The 19,649-nt window shown below is 44.1% G+C and overlaps 2 protein-coding genes across 2 annotated transcripts; both read right to left on the reverse strand.

Annotated features, from left to right (window-relative positions):
- Positions 1–1,235: 1,235 nt before the first annotated feature.
- LOC137879045 (major facilitator superfamily domain-containing protein 6-A-like) lies at positions 1,236–8,240 on the reverse strand. The gene is made up of 7 exons (XM_068719608.1): positions 8,010–8,240; positions 5,925–7,494; positions 5,037–5,134; positions 3,340–3,501; positions 3,138–3,236; positions 2,732–3,024; positions 1,236–2,063 (listed from the first exon to the last, which is right to left on the reverse strand). The coding sequence occupies exons 2-7, from the start codon at positions 7,490–7,492 to the stop codon at positions 1,959–1,961; spliced, it is 2,325 nt and encodes a 774-aa protein (XP_068575709.1). The 5' UTR covers positions 7,493–7,494; positions 8,010–8,240; the 3' UTR covers positions 1,236–1,958.
- Positions 8,241–8,890: 650 nt separating this feature from the next.
- Positions 8,891–11,111, reverse strand: LOC137879088 (leucine-rich repeat-containing protein 4C). The gene is made up of 2 exons (XM_068719660.1): positions 10,629–11,111; positions 8,891–10,303 (listed from the first exon to the last, which is right to left on the reverse strand). The coding sequence occupies exon 2, from the start codon at positions 10,287–10,289 to the stop codon at positions 9,219–9,221; it is 1,071 nt and encodes a 356-aa protein (XP_068575761.1). The 5' UTR covers positions 10,290–10,303; positions 10,629–11,111; the 3' UTR covers positions 8,891–9,218.
- Between the last annotated feature and the right edge of the window lie 8,538 nt (positions 11,112–19,649).

A 19,649-nucleotide genomic window follows, 5' to 3' on the forward strand; every position in this document is an offset into this window, starting at 1 on the left:
AGGCTACATTGAGTTGTGCTACTAACAGTACGACGTGACAGAAGCTCACTAGAAGACGACCAGCCTTTGGTTTCTCCACGCCGCCGCTCGGCGCTCGGCGAGGTGCTTCTGGGTGATTTGATCGTCTCGTGTCCTCTGTCCTCCCCGGGGAGTCCAGGGAGGAGCCGTCATCACCTCCGTTCCACAGATCCGGCCTCCTCGGGGCGTCTGGCTCGCCTCTGCATCCATGAAAAAAAAAAAAAGGCAGATATAAATAGCGTCAGGTTGCATCCGGGCAGCGGTTTGCTGACTGATTAGAATAACAGGCAGGCTTCTTAATACGATGGTCATTGGGGAGAGTTAGCACAGAGGGCTCCGGGGGAGAAACGAGCAGCAGATTTCAACCCTTGTAGTGCTCAGCTGTTGTGGTGCTTTGGGTCAAAGACAAACCAAACCAAGTATTGACACCTTCCACTGACCAGATCAGCTGATGTTCAACCACCCAGTGAAGCTGTGAACCCTGGTTGTTCCAGTCATTGGGAACATGTGCAGGACAGCCCCCCCCCCGGTGTCATTTGAATTAGAAATGTGAAGCAGCTTTTGGTCGCGACACCTCGGGATGAAACAACACCATTGTGCTGTTCATGATGAAGCGAGACGTAGCAGCAGCAGCGGAGGGGCTGGAGGAACGTCTCCACGGACCTCAGACGGGCCCAGCGTGCCAAGACGCTTCTGATTCTGTCCTCCAGGTATAGAAATATATATATATTCACCACGGCTCAGTCTAGTGTTTGAGGAAGCCTATTACTGTCCTCCCACACACACACCCATCAGTAGCAGGCGCACCACGACCTCGATAACCCTCCCCACACACACACACACACACACACACACACACACCAGAAACACACACCGACCCTCCCGACACGCTACTGCCATCAAGTGGCTTTAAACGTGTACTGTACTGACTGCAAGTACCGCTACGCTATACTTCTACTACACAAACGTAGTTACTTTACACAATACACATTCAGAAAATATTCTTTAATTAGTAACAACTAGAGTTGTTAGTAAAAACACTAGTTTGTCTGTCTTCTATGTGCTACATTACATTTGAAATACTAATATAATGATAACCTCTTTAAGATGAGGAGTCCTAAAAGTGGTCAGAACATGTAAATGAAGCTCCTTTAGTTCTAAACGTCTCAAACTTTGAATAGTGTTTCTCTCCAGCAGGATGAAGTGACACGATGCAGTTTGTTAGGGAAGAACAAAAAGACCCTTTAATAGTTTAATGTACAGAATGAAGCCAGCAGCTCTTCATCTCAGAGAGCACAGAACAAAGACGCAAGATATCGGAAGACCAGAAACATCTCTTCATAATCATAATAATAATAATAATAAGTTAGTGATGATTACAGTTTAAAAAGAGGCACTTCTTCAGGAAATCATAGAAATAGATTAAGCAGCAGTTCATCCCGCAGATTCAAAAGTGATGAAATCTGAAACTTTTCAAGTCATCTCAAGCAAATCTAACAAATACTTCTTAAAGTACTTTGACGGTTCAAACCCCCAAAAGGCCACAGAAGGTTTTCTGCAAAGAAATAATAAATACATGAACAGGACATCAGAGCAGGGCTCCTGCAGGAGTCAAGGTTTTTAAAACCTGAGAGATATGAAGTCAACACATGTTCTTTTAAATACTTCTAAATCTGCATTTAGTCAGATTTCATCCCTTTTTTTAAAGTAAATGAAGTTCTTAAATAATCTCAAAGGACTTTTCCTTCACAGCCACCGATAGCAGGCAGTAAATCTAGATCCAAAGGCCCCCTGGTCCTTCATGAACACGGAGTGTGAAGCTGCACGCTTTGAGACGGGACCCTTGTTGTTGCAGAGCTCAGAGTGAACCTTCAGAGTGAACCTTCAGAGTGAACCTTCAGAGTGTGTTTCCTGCTGCTCTGAGTGAGTCTCTGTCCTCACTAGGACTCCGTGGTGTTTGCCTGCGTGGGCGTTTCTGTGCCGTCATCGCTCGGGTTTCTGTGCGCCGCCGCCTCGTCCCCGGCCGCCGCCTGCTCGTTAGGTGCCTGGCAACGAGAGGAACACAACAACAAGGAGGAGTCTTTGAGACGGTTCAGGGGGAGGAGCTAGCAGGAAGCCACGTCGACGCAGGGACGTTCATGCTAACGTGTTAGCCTCAGGGTGCTAACTGGACAAACAAACCTCCCTTCATGTCCAACTTCATGTCTTCAGCCTCCAAACATGGCCGCCGCCGGTGACATCATTCAGGGACATAATGAAGGCATGCGTGGCGCCATGACACGGGGGGGGGGGGGGGGGGGGGGTCACATACACACATGCATAAACTCGCCCACACACCCATGTAGATGAGTCACCACACACACACACACACACACACACACACACACACACACACACACAGTAGTTTTCCATTGACCTTTGTACACAAAAAAGTCTCACCTGTCTTCAGAGAGTGTGTGTGTGTGTGTGTGTGTGTGTGTGTGTGTGTGTGTGTGTGTGTGTGTGGGCGGCCGGTTAGAGGAGGAAGTGTCAGAAGGTTCAGGTTTATGACAAAGGAGCAAAGATTAAAGCATGAGATCAATCCTGTAAAACTAAAAACATCAGCAGATCAACACTTAGCAGGACCTTCACTAGTACCAGAGTATTTTTAAAGTGTAGCAGTAGTACTTGTACTTCAGTAGAGGACTTGAGTACTTCTATGTATTCTGTTCACCTGCAGCGACTGCGTCTCAGCCTGCGGAGCTCCTTTCTTCGTCATGTTCATCATCTCCTTGATCTGGACGATGGCGAAGGCGATGGTGACCCAGGGGGCGGCGGAGAGCACCCAGGCCGGCCGGTTCACGTCCTCCTGGTCCTGCTGGTGTTTGGTCTTCTTGAGGGGCAGCGCGGAGGCCTCGCGAGCCGGGCCGGGGCTCCCGGGGGCGGACTGGTTCTGCACCAGGTCGATGGTGGCGATGGGAACCGGGCTGGAGGGAACCGGGATGTTCTCCGCCAGCATTTTGTCCTCTGAGAGACGATGAGGAGGAAAACAAGCTTTCTGTTAGAACGTTCATGCGGTTCAGATTCAGATTCAGCTCATAGAGGAACCAGAGAGAGTATATGAATCAAACCCGGCCCACCTTTCCCCTCAGCCTCTCCGGTCAGACACTGGATGAGGGCGAAGACGAGGAGGATGACGAGGGAGGCCATGCCGATTCCTCTGAAGGCCTCTGCAGCACCTGCAAAGCCAACAGGAGAACTCTTTGACTTCATCTTCATCGTAAGCATCGTTACGCTCAATCAGAGCCGGGCTTCGGCACTGGAGCCTCCGTCGGGTCGTACCGAAGTAGTTGACGAGAACTCCTCCCACCATGGCTCCACAGCCGCGGCCCAGGCCCAGGTGGAGGCCCTGCAGGATGCCCTGCGCCGACGTCCTCAGGGCCGGCGGGACCGCCGCGCTCAGGAAGGAGATGCAGGCGGCCCAAACCGAGGCGTGCGTCACACCTGGGAGGACACACGGGGACAGACATGGGGACACGGCTGGAGGAGGATCTTTGTAAACTGCTCTTATAGAGACGTGGGCGGCTGTACGTGTTAAATGCTTTGTGTCTCTTTCCAGTAAGAGGAACAGCTGAGAGGCTCCGCCTTCGTCTCCCAGTGTTAAAAATCTCACCGTCTTTATCAGGGTCACTGAGATCACAAGGACCCACAACGTGAGACACAGTGGTATGAATATTAACACATCAGAAGACCTGTTTAAAAAGCACAGCACTTCTTGTTCTATGCCGATATGTGAGATATAGATATACACATACATATATATATTTATATATGGTATTAAAAACTTAATTCTATGAACTTTTCTGTGAGAAAACAGTTTTTAAACTTTTTTAGTCGCCACAAACGTACAGATTTTAGCTACTTTATTGTCATTAACAGTAATTCAATGTATTTATATACTTTATGTGTAAATTTGGATCACAGCAGTGACTCAACAGCCATGTAAAATAAATTGCATATTGTATTTTTTGTGTACGCATAGTGTTTATTATTTGTTTATCAGTAATTATTAGTCATTAACTCAACATTATCACCTCGACAGTAATTAAAGATTGGTCTATTTTAATAAATCAAAATGTTATTATTTGATCTGCAGTTATTACAGATATATAAAGATATTAAAAGTAGATATTATAATTGTAAAATATCACTGTTTATGCTAAATATTAATATCTGGCTCAAAAAAATCCAATATTTCACGTTGTATTTACTGCTCAACATATAATGAATGATAATCTCTTCTGTTGACATTAAACATCTCTCGACATGAAAACAAACGCTTTTATTTTTTGCCAACTTCCTGTCTGAAGTCACACGACCACCCCGCCTTCTTAAAGGGCCGGTCGCAGCTTCTCCGTCGGACTAAGTTCTAAACTTTAAAACTTAAAGAACTGGTTTTCACTTGTTGATTCTGGAGGCGTCGGTGTTTCCTCAGGGCGGAAATCTAACAAAACACACACACACACACACACACACACACACACACACACACACACACACACACACACACACACACACACACACACACACACACCCCGACTCCTCACTCCAGCTATCTATACTTTAATCTCACGTTATGCTGCTCCTATTGTTTAAATAATCCCGTCAGACACTCCCTAACCCTTCAAAGGAAGGCTCCTGGAAACGTTGGCCTAATCTGGTGCCAGTGTGTCACACTTATAATAAATAATAGTGTCTTTTGAGGCTTTTTCACTTCATATTCTTTGTGTTATTTGGGGATAATCATGCCTTAAACGTGTGCTGATTCTGCAGCAGGTTCTGCAGTCAGGAGGCTTTCCTGAGGTGATGGAGGTCGTTTCAGGTGAGAGGAACTCTGGCCTTAGTCGAAATGTCGGTTGACATTAAAATAGGCTGTCGGAGGAAGAAGGCGGCCCGATAAGCGTCCCGTTGGACAAACACAGACACTTCCTGTGGTGTCCGCGGGGTCCTAGCTCCTCCCCCTCCAGCCTCAGCCTTACCTTGAAGGACCTCCATGGGCAGGACGGTCCAGGCGTTCTTCAGGTACGAGATGTAGAGGTAGCGAGCCGTGTTGCAGGCCAGGCCGATGTACAGAACCCTGAGAGGGAGGAGAAGGAGGACGGGGCGTGAACGCACAACGTTAGATGCCTGCGGTCGTTAAAGAGCTTCTCGTGACATTTCATTGAAAGTGATTCTTTGCTCTCAACGGGACAAACAGACAAGTCAAACAGACCAGACACACCCTGAGAAACGCTCATTTGTTCAGCAGCAGAGAGAACACACACACACACACACACACACACACACACACACTCTGAGGTTCAGCTGAGCGTTTCGCTTCTCAGAATCACATCCTGTGAAGAACGCACAACATGTGAGATGAAGCGGCTGAATAATGAGAGTAAAACACGTTAGATGTGGTCACAGTTTGACCTTTTCTCTGATTTCTAAATCAATAATAACTTTAACTTTATAACTCTTTTAGTTCCTGATTAATAGAAGGCAGCTGGAGTAGACGGTGTATTTATAACAGAAGCTCCGCCTCCCGCTGTTGACTCAGAAACAACTCCCGAGGCAACAGTTGCAGGTGCAGCTCTGCAGCGGAGATGTAGCACCTCGCTCTGAAATGTCTCAGATCCGAGCATCACTGGCAGCTTTGTCTCAAAGATTCACCTCAGGACGGAGTTAGAAGCACAACATGTCCTCATATATACGCTCCAGAAACAAGAACGCTTCCTCTCTTTGACCGTTTGCTTTGTTGGTTATAGTTTTGTATCATTTCTTCGGGGAGTTTTGCAGCATTTGTGCCTGTTTTGAACATTATTTCTACAAAGAGTCTGCAGGTCATCCTCATAAAGACGCAGCGACCTCCCCGGGGCGAGTCTTACCGGATGTGTCCGATCAGCTCGATGAACTTGTGGCTGGTGAAGTAGGCGGCGAGCTCGGAGACGTGGCTCAGGACGGAGCAGACCCCGAACAGCGTGGTGGTCCCCTTCAGGTCCTCCAGGTGCCAGTACAGGAAGGTGAAGACGAAGCCGTAGCCGAAGCCCATGAACCAGGCGACGAAGAGCACGGAGCTGTAGCGCACGCTGCACAGCAGCTTCAGCAGGTCGCTGTAGTGGAACTCCTGAGCCGCTTCGGGGCCGGCGGGACTCTGGTCCGGCGAGGTGGACTCGGGTAGCGCTCTCGGGGTTCCGGCTTCCTCCGAAAGCCGCCGGTGGTAGTCGGCACCTTTGTCAAAGTGGAACTGAGTGGCGACGATGAACGCCACGGCCATCAGCACGCCGAAGGCGATGAAGGCAATCTGGTAGTTGGGGCGACTGACGTCCTTGCAGCCGACGCCGCCGATCACCACCTTGGTGTACGTGTGGTCGCTCCAGATGCCCACCAGCAGCATGGCTATGCCCCAGCCCAGAGAGCCCCACATCCTCTGCAGGCCGTAGCGGTCGCGGGCCTTCCCGAGGTTCTGCAGGGTGACGGTGTCCACGATGGTGAGGGTGGGGGCGCTGAAGAACTCGCCCACGATGACGACGAGCAGGATGAGCAGGAAGATGCTCTCCACCTGGTCCTTGTTGTAGATGGTCTGGTACTCCTTGGCTTCGGTTGGAGCTGGGGAGGTCGTGGTCGTGGTGGTGATGAGGGTGGTGTTCAGCGTGAGCTGGGTGGTGTTCAGCGTGAGCTGGGTGGTGTTCAGCGTGGGGAGGGAGGTGCTCGGCATGGGGAGGGTGGTGTTCCCCGGTGGTGAGGTGGCGTTGGTGTCTATGCTCCGCCTGTGCCTGTGGTGCACGCTTAAATAGGAGTCCAGGATCTTAGGAAGCCAGGCGAGGTCTAGAAAGCTCCGGCGTCTCCTGGCGTGGTTGGTGGAGTTGCTCGGCTGCGTGACGTTGTCGGGCGGGAGAGTCGTCGTCATCGCGGGCGCCACCGTCGTCGTCGCATCGGCACCTTTCTCCACGCACATCATCTCGGCCGGCTTCACGAAGCCGATGCCGCCGTTGAAGACCAGCCAGCACAGAACGGAGAACAGCAGCACGGCCTTCCCCTTCCTGAAGCGGTCGGCCACCACCCCCCAGAAGGGGGCGCTGCAGAACTCGATGAAGTAGCGGATGCCGACCAGCAGTCCGCTGCGGCTGGCCGACATGCCGAGCTGCTTGTAGTACACGGCCAGCAGAGGGTGCAGCGAGCCGTAGGCGGCGTAGAAGAAGAAGTAGAAGACTTTGGAGACGAGGAGGCGGGTGTTGATGCGGAGGCACATCCTCTTGCAGCAGCCTATGGAGGCGGCCTGCAGGGCCTTGGGCGGCGTGTCCGAGGCGGGCGGCTGCGGCGGCGGCGGCGGCGGCGGAGAACCGCCCGCCGGCCGCCCCATCGACTGCGCGTCGAACGGCTCGGCCAACACATACTTCCTCTTCTGCTCCTCCTCGTCGTCCGACAGGATGGCAACCTTGTCGTCTGCTGGCATATCTGGAAGATAAGGAAATGAGGGTGAGACTCACCGACGTAACCAAATGATGCCGACTCGATTCCGTCTGCTCCGTGAGACCAACGGCAACGATTCCGTCTGCTCCGTGAGACCAACGGCAACGGACTCCAGTGACAGCCAACAGGGACAGGAATAGCTTTAAATACTGCTGACACGGTCTTTAAACAGACGTGTTGGGGAGTAATACAAATTAAAATTGTTATTTGTACCTTCTTAAATACAACTACACAACTCTGGAGTCAGAATACTCCGCTAAAGTAAACATCTGCGACGTCCGGTTTGGTGGACCTTTAACGACCGCTGCAGGTCCCGCGGACCGCCGTATGAACAACCGTCTGCCCGCCGTCACCGACTGTCACTGAGGATCCTATGCGGAAGTGACTGTTATCTCAAACAAAGCCGGCTCATTTAAGCCGAAAAACACACCAGAATTCACCACATTTGAATTGAGAAAGTGACGCAAATTATCCAAAACGTCACATTTAGACGCACTCACCTGCTCAGGTCACTGCGCAGTCTCTGTTGAATATCCCTCTTCTTTGTCGGACATGTTTCACTTAAAGCACGTCATAAATAAGACTTTCATTTAGCGGATAATGTCGTAAATCGCCGTAACGCGTCGCTTTTATTTCACTGCTGAATGAAAGTGTTTCTCCGGCTCCGCTTTCTTTGTATTGTGAACAGCAGCAGCTCGTCAACCCGGAGCTCCCACCTGTCCAACCGTCAAGTCCGCCATGATGGATGTTACCGCTTCCGGATAACACTTTCAAAATAAAACTCATTGTTTATATTATACGGAAGTTATGGAAGAGTTTTTTAACCCAAAGCTGGATGCTGGAATTATAACTTATTCATATTTTGTATATTTGTTGTCCAAGCGCACGTTATGTCTAATTCCATGTGTTAAAATACTTTGGCATTATTTATTTTGTTTCCGGAGACAATATTGTGCTTTTACTTTTGTTAATATCCGGTCACGTCTGTGCTAAATTCCGTCACTTTAACGCAGCAGAGCGACTCCACCTAATAATTTCCATTAAAGGGGAAACTTCCCATTAATCACAGTGAAAACATTCCAACAATTCAGTTTAAAATGACTCTGTAGAACTATTACTGTCAAACAATAGAGAAGAATATAAAGATAAGACCTTGAACTCACCATAATGGGTCGGTAGATGTCCCTACAGTGACATTATAGGGATATTATAGCAACTTAACAAATATGTATCGATTAAAACTGTCATAATGTTGTTTTCAATGCAATGCATGTGTGTTACCTGCAGGGGGCGCTGTAGACTTCCATGTCACATTGAAAACGTTGAAAATGTAGGAAAAATAATTAAATAAATAGTCAATAAAATGTCACAACAACCCATTTAATGTTTTCTAAACTTCACATCAGGAACCTTGAACCCACACTGTGATTGTACCACATCCATTCATGTAAAGAAGAGGAAAGAAACCCTTTTTATTAATATACCTGTTGATAAATAAAGTTTATATGATTTTTTTTTTGGTTGTGAAGCAGATGGGAGATCCGACAAAATGAACCGCAGGATCTGAAATCTCTTCTCAGGCGAGCAGATGTTTATGTGGGATTTAAGCAACAAAGCGGAAAGTCAAAATGCTGTAGTTTAATATCGTCTTACTGTGAAAATAAAGAGCCTAAAAAGACTTAATGGTGATATAACTGAGAAGGAAAGACTCAGTAGTCTGACTCATCTGAAACCTCTCCCTGCTGCGTCCAGTGCTTCCTCCTCTTCTCCTTCTTCCTCTTCCTCTCTCCCATCAGCATGGCGGCCAGCAGGGTTATCACCACGGTGACGGAGATGATGAGCACGGTGACGGTCTCGGCGAGGCACAGCTCCGTGTCCACGTCTGTCAGCCGGTAGTCCCTGAGGACCGCCGGCTCCTCGCAGGTCAGGTTGTAGTAGTCGTCCAGGAAGAGCCTCTGGATGCTCCGCAGCTTCCGGAAAACTCTCTGCAGGTCGCAGTCGCACTTCCACGGGTTCTCCTCCAGCAGGATGTGGGTGCTGTAGGTGTGGATGCTGAGGAACGTCTTGAAGTAGATGGTGGACATCTGGTTGTTGGCCAGGTCGAGCAGCGTCATGCTGGTGAGCGGCTTGAAGACGGCCACCTCGATGTCGCCGATCTGGTTCCCGGCCAGGTTGAGGAGCTCCAGGGAGCGCAGCATGGAGAAGATGCCGCTCCGCAGAGACCTCAGCTGGTTGTCCTGCAGGTGGAGCTGCCGCAGGCTGCTCATGGAGGAGAACGACCTCACCTGGATGGTGCGGATGCTGTTGCTGCTCAGGTTCAACCTCTGCAGGCCGTCCAGGTGCAGGAAGCTGCGGCTGTTCAGGCCCGTGAGGCGGTTGTGGGCGAGCTGCAGCTCCCGCAGCAACGCCAAGCCGACGGAGAAACCTTCGGAGAGCGCGGAGATCCGGTTCCAGCTCAGGTCCAGCTTCTGCAGGAACTCCATCTGCGAGAAGCCTCCGTTCTCCACCACGCTGATGTTGTTGTTCTGCAGCAGCAGGAATCTGAGCTTGCGGTTTTTGTTGAAGGAGCGCTCGGGGATGACGGAGATGCGGTTGTCGGACAGGTCCAGGAGCTCGGTGTTGGGGGGGACTCTGCCGGGCAGCTGGGTGAAGAGCGCCCGAGAGCAGATGGTGAACTTCAGATCTCCACGACAGTCGCAGCCACGCTCGCACCAGCTGCTGTGAGACCTGGAGGACGCCTCCGTCACCACCACCAGGAGGAGGAACAGCAGCCCCTTCATGGCCTCAAAGCGCTCTGAAAACAACACAGAGAGGAGTTCACGCACCAAATAAGTCATGTGATTTAACTAGTTTACCTCCGGATTAAACGGATGAAAGGTGCCGGTCGTCAGTCGGGTGCATTAATGCTTTTAAATGCAAACAGCTCGCAGCCTCACAGGCTCTCCATCAGGGTGGAGGTAACGTCTTTATAGCTTGTGAGGCCTGTTTCAAACCATTAATAACCCAAACTAAATAACTTTGAGTTTGCCTTAAGAAAGTGTGTAATGTTCCTTCTTTTAAAACATAAGATACAGCATCTAACCGTAAAAACTTTACGTATTCTTAAGGTTGTTTCTTACCAGCAGCTGCTCCGGTTCGGTCCTCTGACGGTCGTCAACACGTAGCCGGGTGGAAACTGGACATGACGGAGGCGAGGGAGGGCAGGTTGTCACGGGCCGCAGAACCCGCCGAGAGACACCACAAAGAGACGGAGTGATGGAAAGAGACACAGGGAGGAGGGACAGCTCGTCAATTATTCACCAGGCAGCGGCGGGGTGGAGGGAGGGGGTTAGGAGGGAGGGGGCTAGGAGGGAGGGCGTTAGGAGGGAGGGCGTTAGGAGGAGAGCTTTAAGAGATTGAAGACAAACTGGGCCACAGAGCTGGGAATTAGAAGGTCTGGACGGATTTGATTGATTGCAGGCGGAAGGGTTTATTTATAGATCTGTACACATTTAATCACAACTTTTCACCTCCTAATATTCTTATGATTAAGAATGGTTTATAGACTCTACATTATTTTATTGTATTTAGGTTGTAAAACTGTAATTACATGACGTTTTATCATGATTTACCATTACTGAGACTCGCCTCTAATTTATTGTATTTATTTGACATTAATAGTGCGGTTACATTTGTTTTTTTAACAATATTTATAATTTTGTATATATTTTTAATATATTGATCATTTAATTGTGATGGAATAATTGTCAACAAACTTTTTTTATATTGAACTACTTATATATTTAATATACATATTTTTTTGATGCTAAAACAAGATTTTTGTTTCTATTAAATAGAAGAAGAGTTGGAGAAATGTGGTCACTGGTCACAGGTCACTGGTCACAGGTCACAGGTCGCAGGACACAGGACACAGGTCGCAGGTCAGAGGTCAGAGGCTGCTCTTTTTGGGTGTGATGTTCTCGGGATTTCATGGATTAAAGATGACAAATCAGCAGCTAAAAGAAAAGAAACGTCAGAAACCCCAGAGAGACAAACCTCCAGATTAAAAAGTGAACGATGTTATTCTGTGAAGCTGAAGCTCGTCAGCGACAGATGTGACATGTTTGATTCTCATCTGGAGGATGAAGAGGGACGTATCAGACAGATGAAGATGAGCGGACCTGTTGGTCACAGAGGGAAAGATTACACTAATACGCTCAAATCCTCGGCGGATAAAGACCTCTCTGCAGCCGTACACCTCCACTCATCCAGGAATCACAGCTTAAATACCGATAGCTGAGTCACGTCTCCCCCAAAACCGGAAATGTGTTCAAGATGTTATGTTTACTTACTTTACATACACATTCACGTCATTTACTGCTCTCGCTCAGGTCTTCTTCTTCTTCTACCTCTGCTCTCGCTCAGTTCTTCTTCTTCTACTTCTTCCTCTGCTCTCGCTCAGTTCTTCTCCTTCTTCTTCCTCTGCTCTCGCTCAGTTCTTCTCCTTCTTCTTCCTCTGCTCTCGCTCAGTTCTTCTCCTTCTTCTTCCTCTGCTCTCGCTCAGTTCTTCTTCTTCTTCTTCCTCTGCTCTCGCTCAGTTCTTCTCCTTCTTCTTCCTCTGCTCTCGCTCAGTTCTTGTTCTTCTTCTTCTTCCTCTGCTCTCGCTCAGGTCTTCTTCTTCTTCCTCTTCCTCTGCTCTCACTCAGGTCTTCTTCTTCTTCTTCCTCTGCTCTCGCTCAGTTCTTCTTCTTCTTCTACTTCTTCCTCTGCTCTCGCTCAGTTCTTCTTCTTCTTCTACTGCTCTCGCTCAGTTTTTCTTCTTCTTCTACTGCTCTCGCTCAGTTTTTCTTCTTCTTCTACTGCTCTCGCTCAGTTCTTCTTCTTCTTCTACTGCTCTCGCTCAGTTCTTCTTCTTCTTCTTCTACTGCTCTCGCTCAGTTCTTCTTCTTCTTCTACTGCTCTCGCTCAGTTCTTCTTCTTCTTCTTCTACTGCTCTCGCTCAGTTCTTCTTCTTCTTCTTCTTCTACTGCTCTCGCTCAGTACTTCTTCTTCTTCTTCTTCCTCTGCTCTCGCTCAGTTCTTCTTCTTCTTCTACTTCCTCCTCTGCTCTCGCTCAGTTCTTCTTCTTCTACTGCTCTCGCTCAGTTCTTCTTCTTCTTCTTCTACTGCTCTCGCTCAGTTCTTCTTCTTGTTCTTTTTCTACTGCTCTCGCTCAGTTCTTCTTCTTCTTCTACTGTTCTCGCTCAGTACTTCTTCTTCTTCCTCTGCTCTCACTCAGTTCTTCTTCTTCTACTTCCTCCTCTGCTCTCGCTCAGTTCTTCTTCTTCTTCTACTGCTCTCGCTCAGTTCTTCTTCTTCTACTGCTCTCGCTCAGTTCTTCTTCTTCTTCTTCTTCCTCTGCTCTCGCTCAGTTCTTCTTCTTCTTCTTCTTCTTCTTCCTCTGCTCTCGCTCAGTTCTTCTTCTTCTTCCTCTGCTCTCGCTCAGTTCTTCTTCTTCCTCTGCTCTCGCTCAGTTCTTCTTCTTCTTCTACCTCTGCTCTTGCTCAGTTCTTCTACTGCTCTCGCTCAGTTCTTCTTCTTCTTCTTCTTCTTCCTCTGCTCTCGCTCAGTTCTTCTTCTACCTCTGCTCTTGCTCAGTTCTTCTTCTTCTTCTTCTACTGCTCTCGCTCAGTTCTTCTTCTTCATCTGCTCTCGCTCAGTTCTTCTTCTGCTGATTGGAGAGAAGAAGGAAACATAAACATGACCATAGAAGTATTCTCAGAAGTAATCCTGCAGTGTATTTGGACTCACAGACAGTGGAGGTCCAGACAGCAGTATATTGGATGTCTGCAGGGATCCAGTTTCAGCTGGATAATTGTGTACTGCAGCTGGAAACTACTTCAATTACCTTCTACTGTACACTTACCTTGATTACTACCATCAACCGTGTACCTGTTAGTTTTACTGTCGAAATACAAGTAGAATCATGATATGAATTATGTTTCAGATATTTATGAAAACAACTACAATACTACTGCCACTGATATACAGTAGTACCACTTGTCTACTACCACCTGTACTGCTACATTTACTATTTCTACTTGTGTTTCTGTTCTATGTGTATTTATACGTATACAACCACCTACTTATACTACAACTGCTACTAATGCTATTACTGTAGTATCTCTAGTACTCCTTCTGTTAGCTGTACACTACAACTGTTACTACTACTTCTCCTGCTACTACCATCTGTACTTCTTCTGTTGCTAATACTTCTAGTACAACTACAGTACTACTACTACTACTGCATGGTACAACCTTTCTACAACAACTAGTATTTCTACCACTACTACTTGGGGTGTTACTGTCACAATTACTACCACTTCTGGTACAACTCGTACCTTTACTGCTATTACAACTACTACAACTATTGCCTGTATTGCTACTAATAATATAGTACTACTACTACTGCTAATACTACTCCCTCCACTGCTGGTTGTACTCTTAATTACACGTACTTCTACTTCTTCTCCTGGTTTCCACTGTGTCACAGATATCATAATCTAGAGATAATCTACCATCAGATGGTACTTTGAACTACAGATGTTTATGTGTATATGTGTGTGTGTACTCAGTATACGTATGTATGTACAGTCTGTGGTAGTTTCCTGACCCGGTATCAGCAGGATTACAGTGAGACAGTGAAGTACATGAAATGAAGACGCTAATCGTTAATCCTGGTGGACGACAGGGATTACCTTTAAACCTTCATCTCTCTTTTCTTCACGTCTTTGTTTTGTATTTATGTGTAAATTAAAGCTTCAACTGACGATGATGATCCTCATCCATTATTTTCTCTGTTCACTGATTAATTGTTGAGTCAGCAAAATGTAAGAAAATAAGAGAAAAATCCCAAAATGACCAAAACCCGAAGATGAATGCCATCATATCTTAATCCATCACGAGAGCTGACCGGTGAGGTCATTGTGAAGTCGGACTCGTGTGTGCGGTACTCAAAGCGGCCAGCAGGGGGCGGAGCAGGTCCTGAAACCAGAGGAGTGGAGACAGTATATTGTACAAGCAGAGAAAATAATAGTTGTAGCAGTAGTAGTGAAAGTACTAGTATCAGGAGGAGTAGTACCTAAATATATTATATTAAAATATATATATATATATATATATATATATCAAATATAAAAAAGAACTTCCTCCTTGATTATTATATTTTGTGAGTATTTTACTCATTTGTGTCTCTTAAATGTAGATATTCTTCTTAGTTTTTGCTCTGTGAAGCCATGAAAACTAAAGTTTTTATTCATATCACTAGAAGTAGTAATGGTAGTAGTAGTAGTAGTGCAGGTAAAAGTAGTAGTAGAGGTTGTATATGTGGCAGTATTTCTAACAGCCATGGTACGAACAGTGGTGGTGGAAGTACTAGTAGTACTTTAGTAATACACACACACACACACACACACACACACACTCATTGTTAGAACCTGATGACAGGTCCCGCCCTTCAGCTGTCAATCATCCCAGTCTTTGTCCCTCACACCTCTGTACAGCATGTGTGTGTGTGTGTGTGTGTGTGTGTGTGTGTGTGTGTGTGTGTGTGTGTGTGTGTGTGTGAGACGGGTGGAGGTGTAAATGAACGAGACAGCGCGGCGGCTCGTTCACGCCCCTCCTCACATCCAACATGGCAGCACTGACTCTGTGACAGGAAGTGAGGTCACACGAGGTCAGGGCATTAAGGAACGGGTCGGGGGGGAACAGATTGTCTCTGTCAAGTCCTCAATCAGGTCCTCAGATGTGTCTTAACAGGATGTTTAATTACTGCTGCTAGCATTTAGCATTTAGATTCTGTGTTCTGTTACTGTCTTTATTTTAAATAAAGCTTTATCAATCTGGAACACTGCAATTACAAAATGTCATTAGACAAGCGATGAAGACTCTGAATAAACATCATCACTGCTGTCACTACCATCATCATCATCACTGTCCCCCTCAGTGTCTTCATCTCCATCATCATCATCTTATCTTATTGTTAATCAATGTTGAGCTCAACAACAACAACAAATACTACTACTGCAGCTACTACAAACTCCTGACACTACTCCTAGTACTACCACAACTACACTAGTACTACTGCTGTACAACTACTACTACCACAGCTACTAATACTACTAGTGTAAAGGCTGCTACCTCAGCAGCTACTGTAACAGACTGTGTGAATACTTCTACTACCAGTACTACTACAGTACTACTGTCCTGCGACCTTTCACACTCTGAAACCTCTGTGTGTGTGTGTGTGTGTGTGTGTGTGTGTGTGTGTGTGTGTGTGAGTGTGTGTGTGAGAGAGTGTGAGTGTGAGTGTGTGTGTCCAGACAAAGCCACAGTCGATAAAGAAAACACCTCCAGGGAAACTGGGAAAAGTGTGTGTGTGTGTGTGTGTGTATTTGATTGAGCTTGAACAAACACACACACACACACACACACACACACCCACACACACACAGTCTCCAGTGGTCTCTGGTTGTCAGTGTGGATCCATCAGACCAACAGGAGGGAGGCCGTGACCTCCAAACCAACTCCTCTCATCTTTTCTTCCTCTCCTCCTCTTCCTCTCCTCCCGTCCCACTTCTTCTCTGTACTTATCATCCTCTTTTCTCCTCCTCCTCCTCCTCTTCATCATCCCATTCTTTCCTTTTTGTTTTTATCCTTTTCTTTTGTGTCATCTCTTCCTCTCGTCTGTTGTTGATCCTCTTGTTTCCCTTCAGTATCTAGGTCGAGATAGTGTTTCTGCTCTCTAGTGTGGACGACTGACACACACACACACACACACACACACACACACACACACACACACACACACACACACACAGTATTTTTGGCAGCTCAGTGTGTGATCGCCCCTTGAGATGTCAGAGCTTTTAGGTCAGGCAGATCTGTGAGCTTCAAACAAAATAAATAAAAAACGGCAGCAGGACGCCGAAAACTACTCTGAATTATACAAAAGCATCATATCAACATCTACAGAGACATGAAGGGATTATGTTCCATCTACCTGTTGAAGGGGATTCTCAGGTGTTGGTGAAGTTCTTTATCAGGTCAACATAATAGATTTAGATCCTTAAACCAGGTTAAATACTCTCTGAAACTTAAAATCAACATCAAATTTAAAGTCATTTGTTTTTTTTAAGTGTTTGCATTTCATTCTGCTGGCGAGTCTACGATTAATCTTCAGTGTCAAAAGACTCTGGTAATGAAATAGATATAATATAATATCTAATAATATAATACCATAATGGCGCATTTTCGAGAATCCTACTTTTTGTTTTTCCACCCAAAAATTCCCAGATTTTTTAAAAGTAGCAGATTAACGTGAACTGATTTTCATCCGGTTAAAAGTGAAACTGTAGTTTACAGAGAAACAACGTCCATCTTTAAATATATATAAATATAAAGTGAAACTGTAGTTTACAGAGAAACAACGTCCATCTTTAAATATATATAAATATAAAGTGAAACTGTAGTTTACAGAGAAACAATGTCCATCTTTAAATATATATAAATATAAAGTGAAACTTTAGTTTACAGAGAAACAACGTCCATCTTTAAATATATATAAATATAAAGTGAAACTTTAGTTTTCTTCAGAGAAACAACGTCCATCTTTAAATATATATAAATATAAAGTGAAACTGTAGTTTACAGAGAAACAACGTCCATCTTTAAATATATATAAATATAAAGTGAAACTTTAGTTTACAGAGAAACAACGTCCATCTTTAAATATATATAAATATAAAGTGAAACTTTAGTTTTCTTCAGAGAAACAACGTCCATCTTTAAATATATATAAATATAAAGTGAAACTTTAGTTTACAGAGAAACAACGTCCATCTTTAAATATATATAAATATAAAGTGAAACTTTAGTTTACAGAGAAACAACGTCCATCTTTAAATATATATAAATATAAAGTGAAACTGTAGTTTACAGAGAAACAACGTCCATCTATAAATATATATAAATATAAAGTGAAACTTTAGTTTACAGAGAAACAACGTCCATCTTTAAATATATATAAATATAAAGTGAAACTGTAGTTTACAGAGAAACAACGTCCATCTTTAAATATATATAAATATAAAGTGAAACTGTAGTTTACAGAGAAACAACGTCCATCTTTAAATATATATAAATATAAAGTGAAACTTTAGTTTTCTTCAGAGAGGAGCAGTTGTGTGTTTCAGCTTCAGGCGTCAATATTTGACGACCGCTCCACCCGCCTCATCTGCCGGGGTCAACAAAACAAACGCGCTGATCCAACCTGTTTTGGCATATTGACATGGAGGACGGTCATGTCACCGACAACACACACACACACACACACACACACATGAATGAAGGGTGGGGTTACAGGTCAAGCTGTGCGGGTGGAGGTGCTCAGTGAAGCGACACACGGAGAGAAAACGAAGAGAAACGTTTTCCTGTCAAACTAAATCACAACAGAAAGTAAACAGAATGCAGCTGTTTACATATTTACATATAAATATTATAGATAAACAAACCTATAATATGATGATCTAACCATTACTGCTACTGTTATATATATATATATATATATATATATATATATATATATATGATTTCATATGTACTGTATAGGTATAAATATATATAATTCAATATAAGTATATATCATATAAATATATATATATATATATATATTATATTTATATAACTTATTACTATTTATTTATTCATATAAACATATCTTTATAATGATATAAATTTCTAATTTATTTAAATACAACACATTTTAGGCAGATATTGATTAAATTAATTATTCTAACAATAATCACAACTTCACCGACTATTTTTGTGCTCATTACCTTTATGTGTAGATGTTTTATGTGTGTAGATGTTTTATGTGTAGATGTTTTATGTGTGTAGATGTTTTATGTGTAGATGTTTTATGTGTAGATGTTTTATGTGTGTAGATGTTTTATGTGTAGATGTTTTATGTGTGTAGATGTTTTATGTGTAGATGTTTTATGTGTAGATGTTTTATGTGTGTAGATGTTTTATGTGTAGATGTTTTATGTGTAGATGTTTTATGTGTAGATGTTTTATGTATAGATGTTTTGTGTAGATGTTTTATGTGTAGATGTTTTATGTATAGATGTTTTGTATAGATGTTTTATGTGTAGATGTTTTATGTGTAGATGTTTTATGTATAGATGTTTTGTGTAGATGTTTTATGTGTGTAGATATTTTGTGTGTAGATGTTTTATGTGTGTAGATATTTTATGTGTGTAGATGTTTTATGTGTGTAGATGTTTTATGTGTAGATGTTTTATGTGTGTAGATGTTTTATGTGTAGATGTTTTATGTGTGTAGATGTTTTATGTGTAGATGTTTTATGTGTGTAGATGTTTTTGTGTAGATGTTTTATATGTGTAGATGTTTTATGTGTAGATGTTTTATATGTGTAGATGTTTTATGTGTAGATGTTTTATGTGTGTAGATGTTTTTGTGTAGATGTTTTATATGTGTAGATGTTTTATGTGTAGATGTTTTATGTATAGATGTTTTGTGTAGATGTTTTATGTGTAGATGTTTTATGTGTGTAGATGTTTTATGTGTAGAAGTTTTATGTGTAGATGTTTTATGTGTGTAGATGTTTTATGTGTGTAGATGTTTTATGTGTAGATGTTTTATATGTGTAGATGTTTTATGTGTAGAAGTTTTATGTGTAGATGTTTTATGTGTAGATGTTTTATATGTGTAGATGTTTTATGTGTAGAAGTTTTATGTGTAGAAGTTTTATGTGTAGATGTTTTATGTGTAGATGTTTTATGTGTAGATGTTTTATGTATAGATGTTTTGTGTAGATGTTTTATGTGTGTAGATATTTTGTGTGTAGATGTTTTATGTGTAGATGTTTTATGTGTGTAGATGTTTTATGTGTGTAGATGTTTTATGTGTAGAAGTTTTATGTGTAGAAGTTTTATGTGTAGATGTTTTATGTGTAGATGTTTTATGTGTAGATGTTTTATGTGTGTAGATGTTTTATGTGTGTAGATGTTTTATGTGTAGAAGTTTTATGTGTAGATGTTTTATGTGTAGATGTTTTATGTGTAGATGTTTTATGTGTAGATGTTTTATGTGTGTAGATG

This window comes from Cebidichthys violaceus, unplaced genomic scaffold (assembly GCF_023349555.1).
Source record: "Cebidichthys violaceus isolate CVI_PGR_0920_01 unplaced genomic scaffold, fCebVio1.0.p SCAF_24, whole genome shotgun sequence".
Lineage (NCBI taxonomy): Eukaryota > Metazoa > Chordata > Actinopteri > Perciformes > Stichaeidae > Cebidichthys > Cebidichthys violaceus.

Excerpts from the sequence above, each read along its gene's own strand:
- LOC137879045 (XM_068719608.1), bottom strand. The coding sequence starts at position 7,492 with ATGCCAGCAGACGACAAGGTTGCCATCCTGTCGGACGACGAGGAGGAG. Across the intron at positions 3,025-3,137 it reads CGGAGAGGCTGAGGGGAAAG|AGGACAAAATGCTGGCGGAG; the intron begins GTGGGCCGGGTT and ends ATCGTCTCTCAG. Across the intron at positions 2,064-2,731 it reads CTGAGACGCAGTCGCTGCAG|GCACCTAACGAGCAGGCGGC; the intron begins GTGAACAGAATA and ends TCTCGTTGCCAG.
- LOC137879088 (XM_068719660.1), bottom strand. The coding sequence starts at position 10,289 with ATGAAGGGGCTGCTGTTCCTCCTCCTGGTGGTGGTGACGGAGGCGTCC.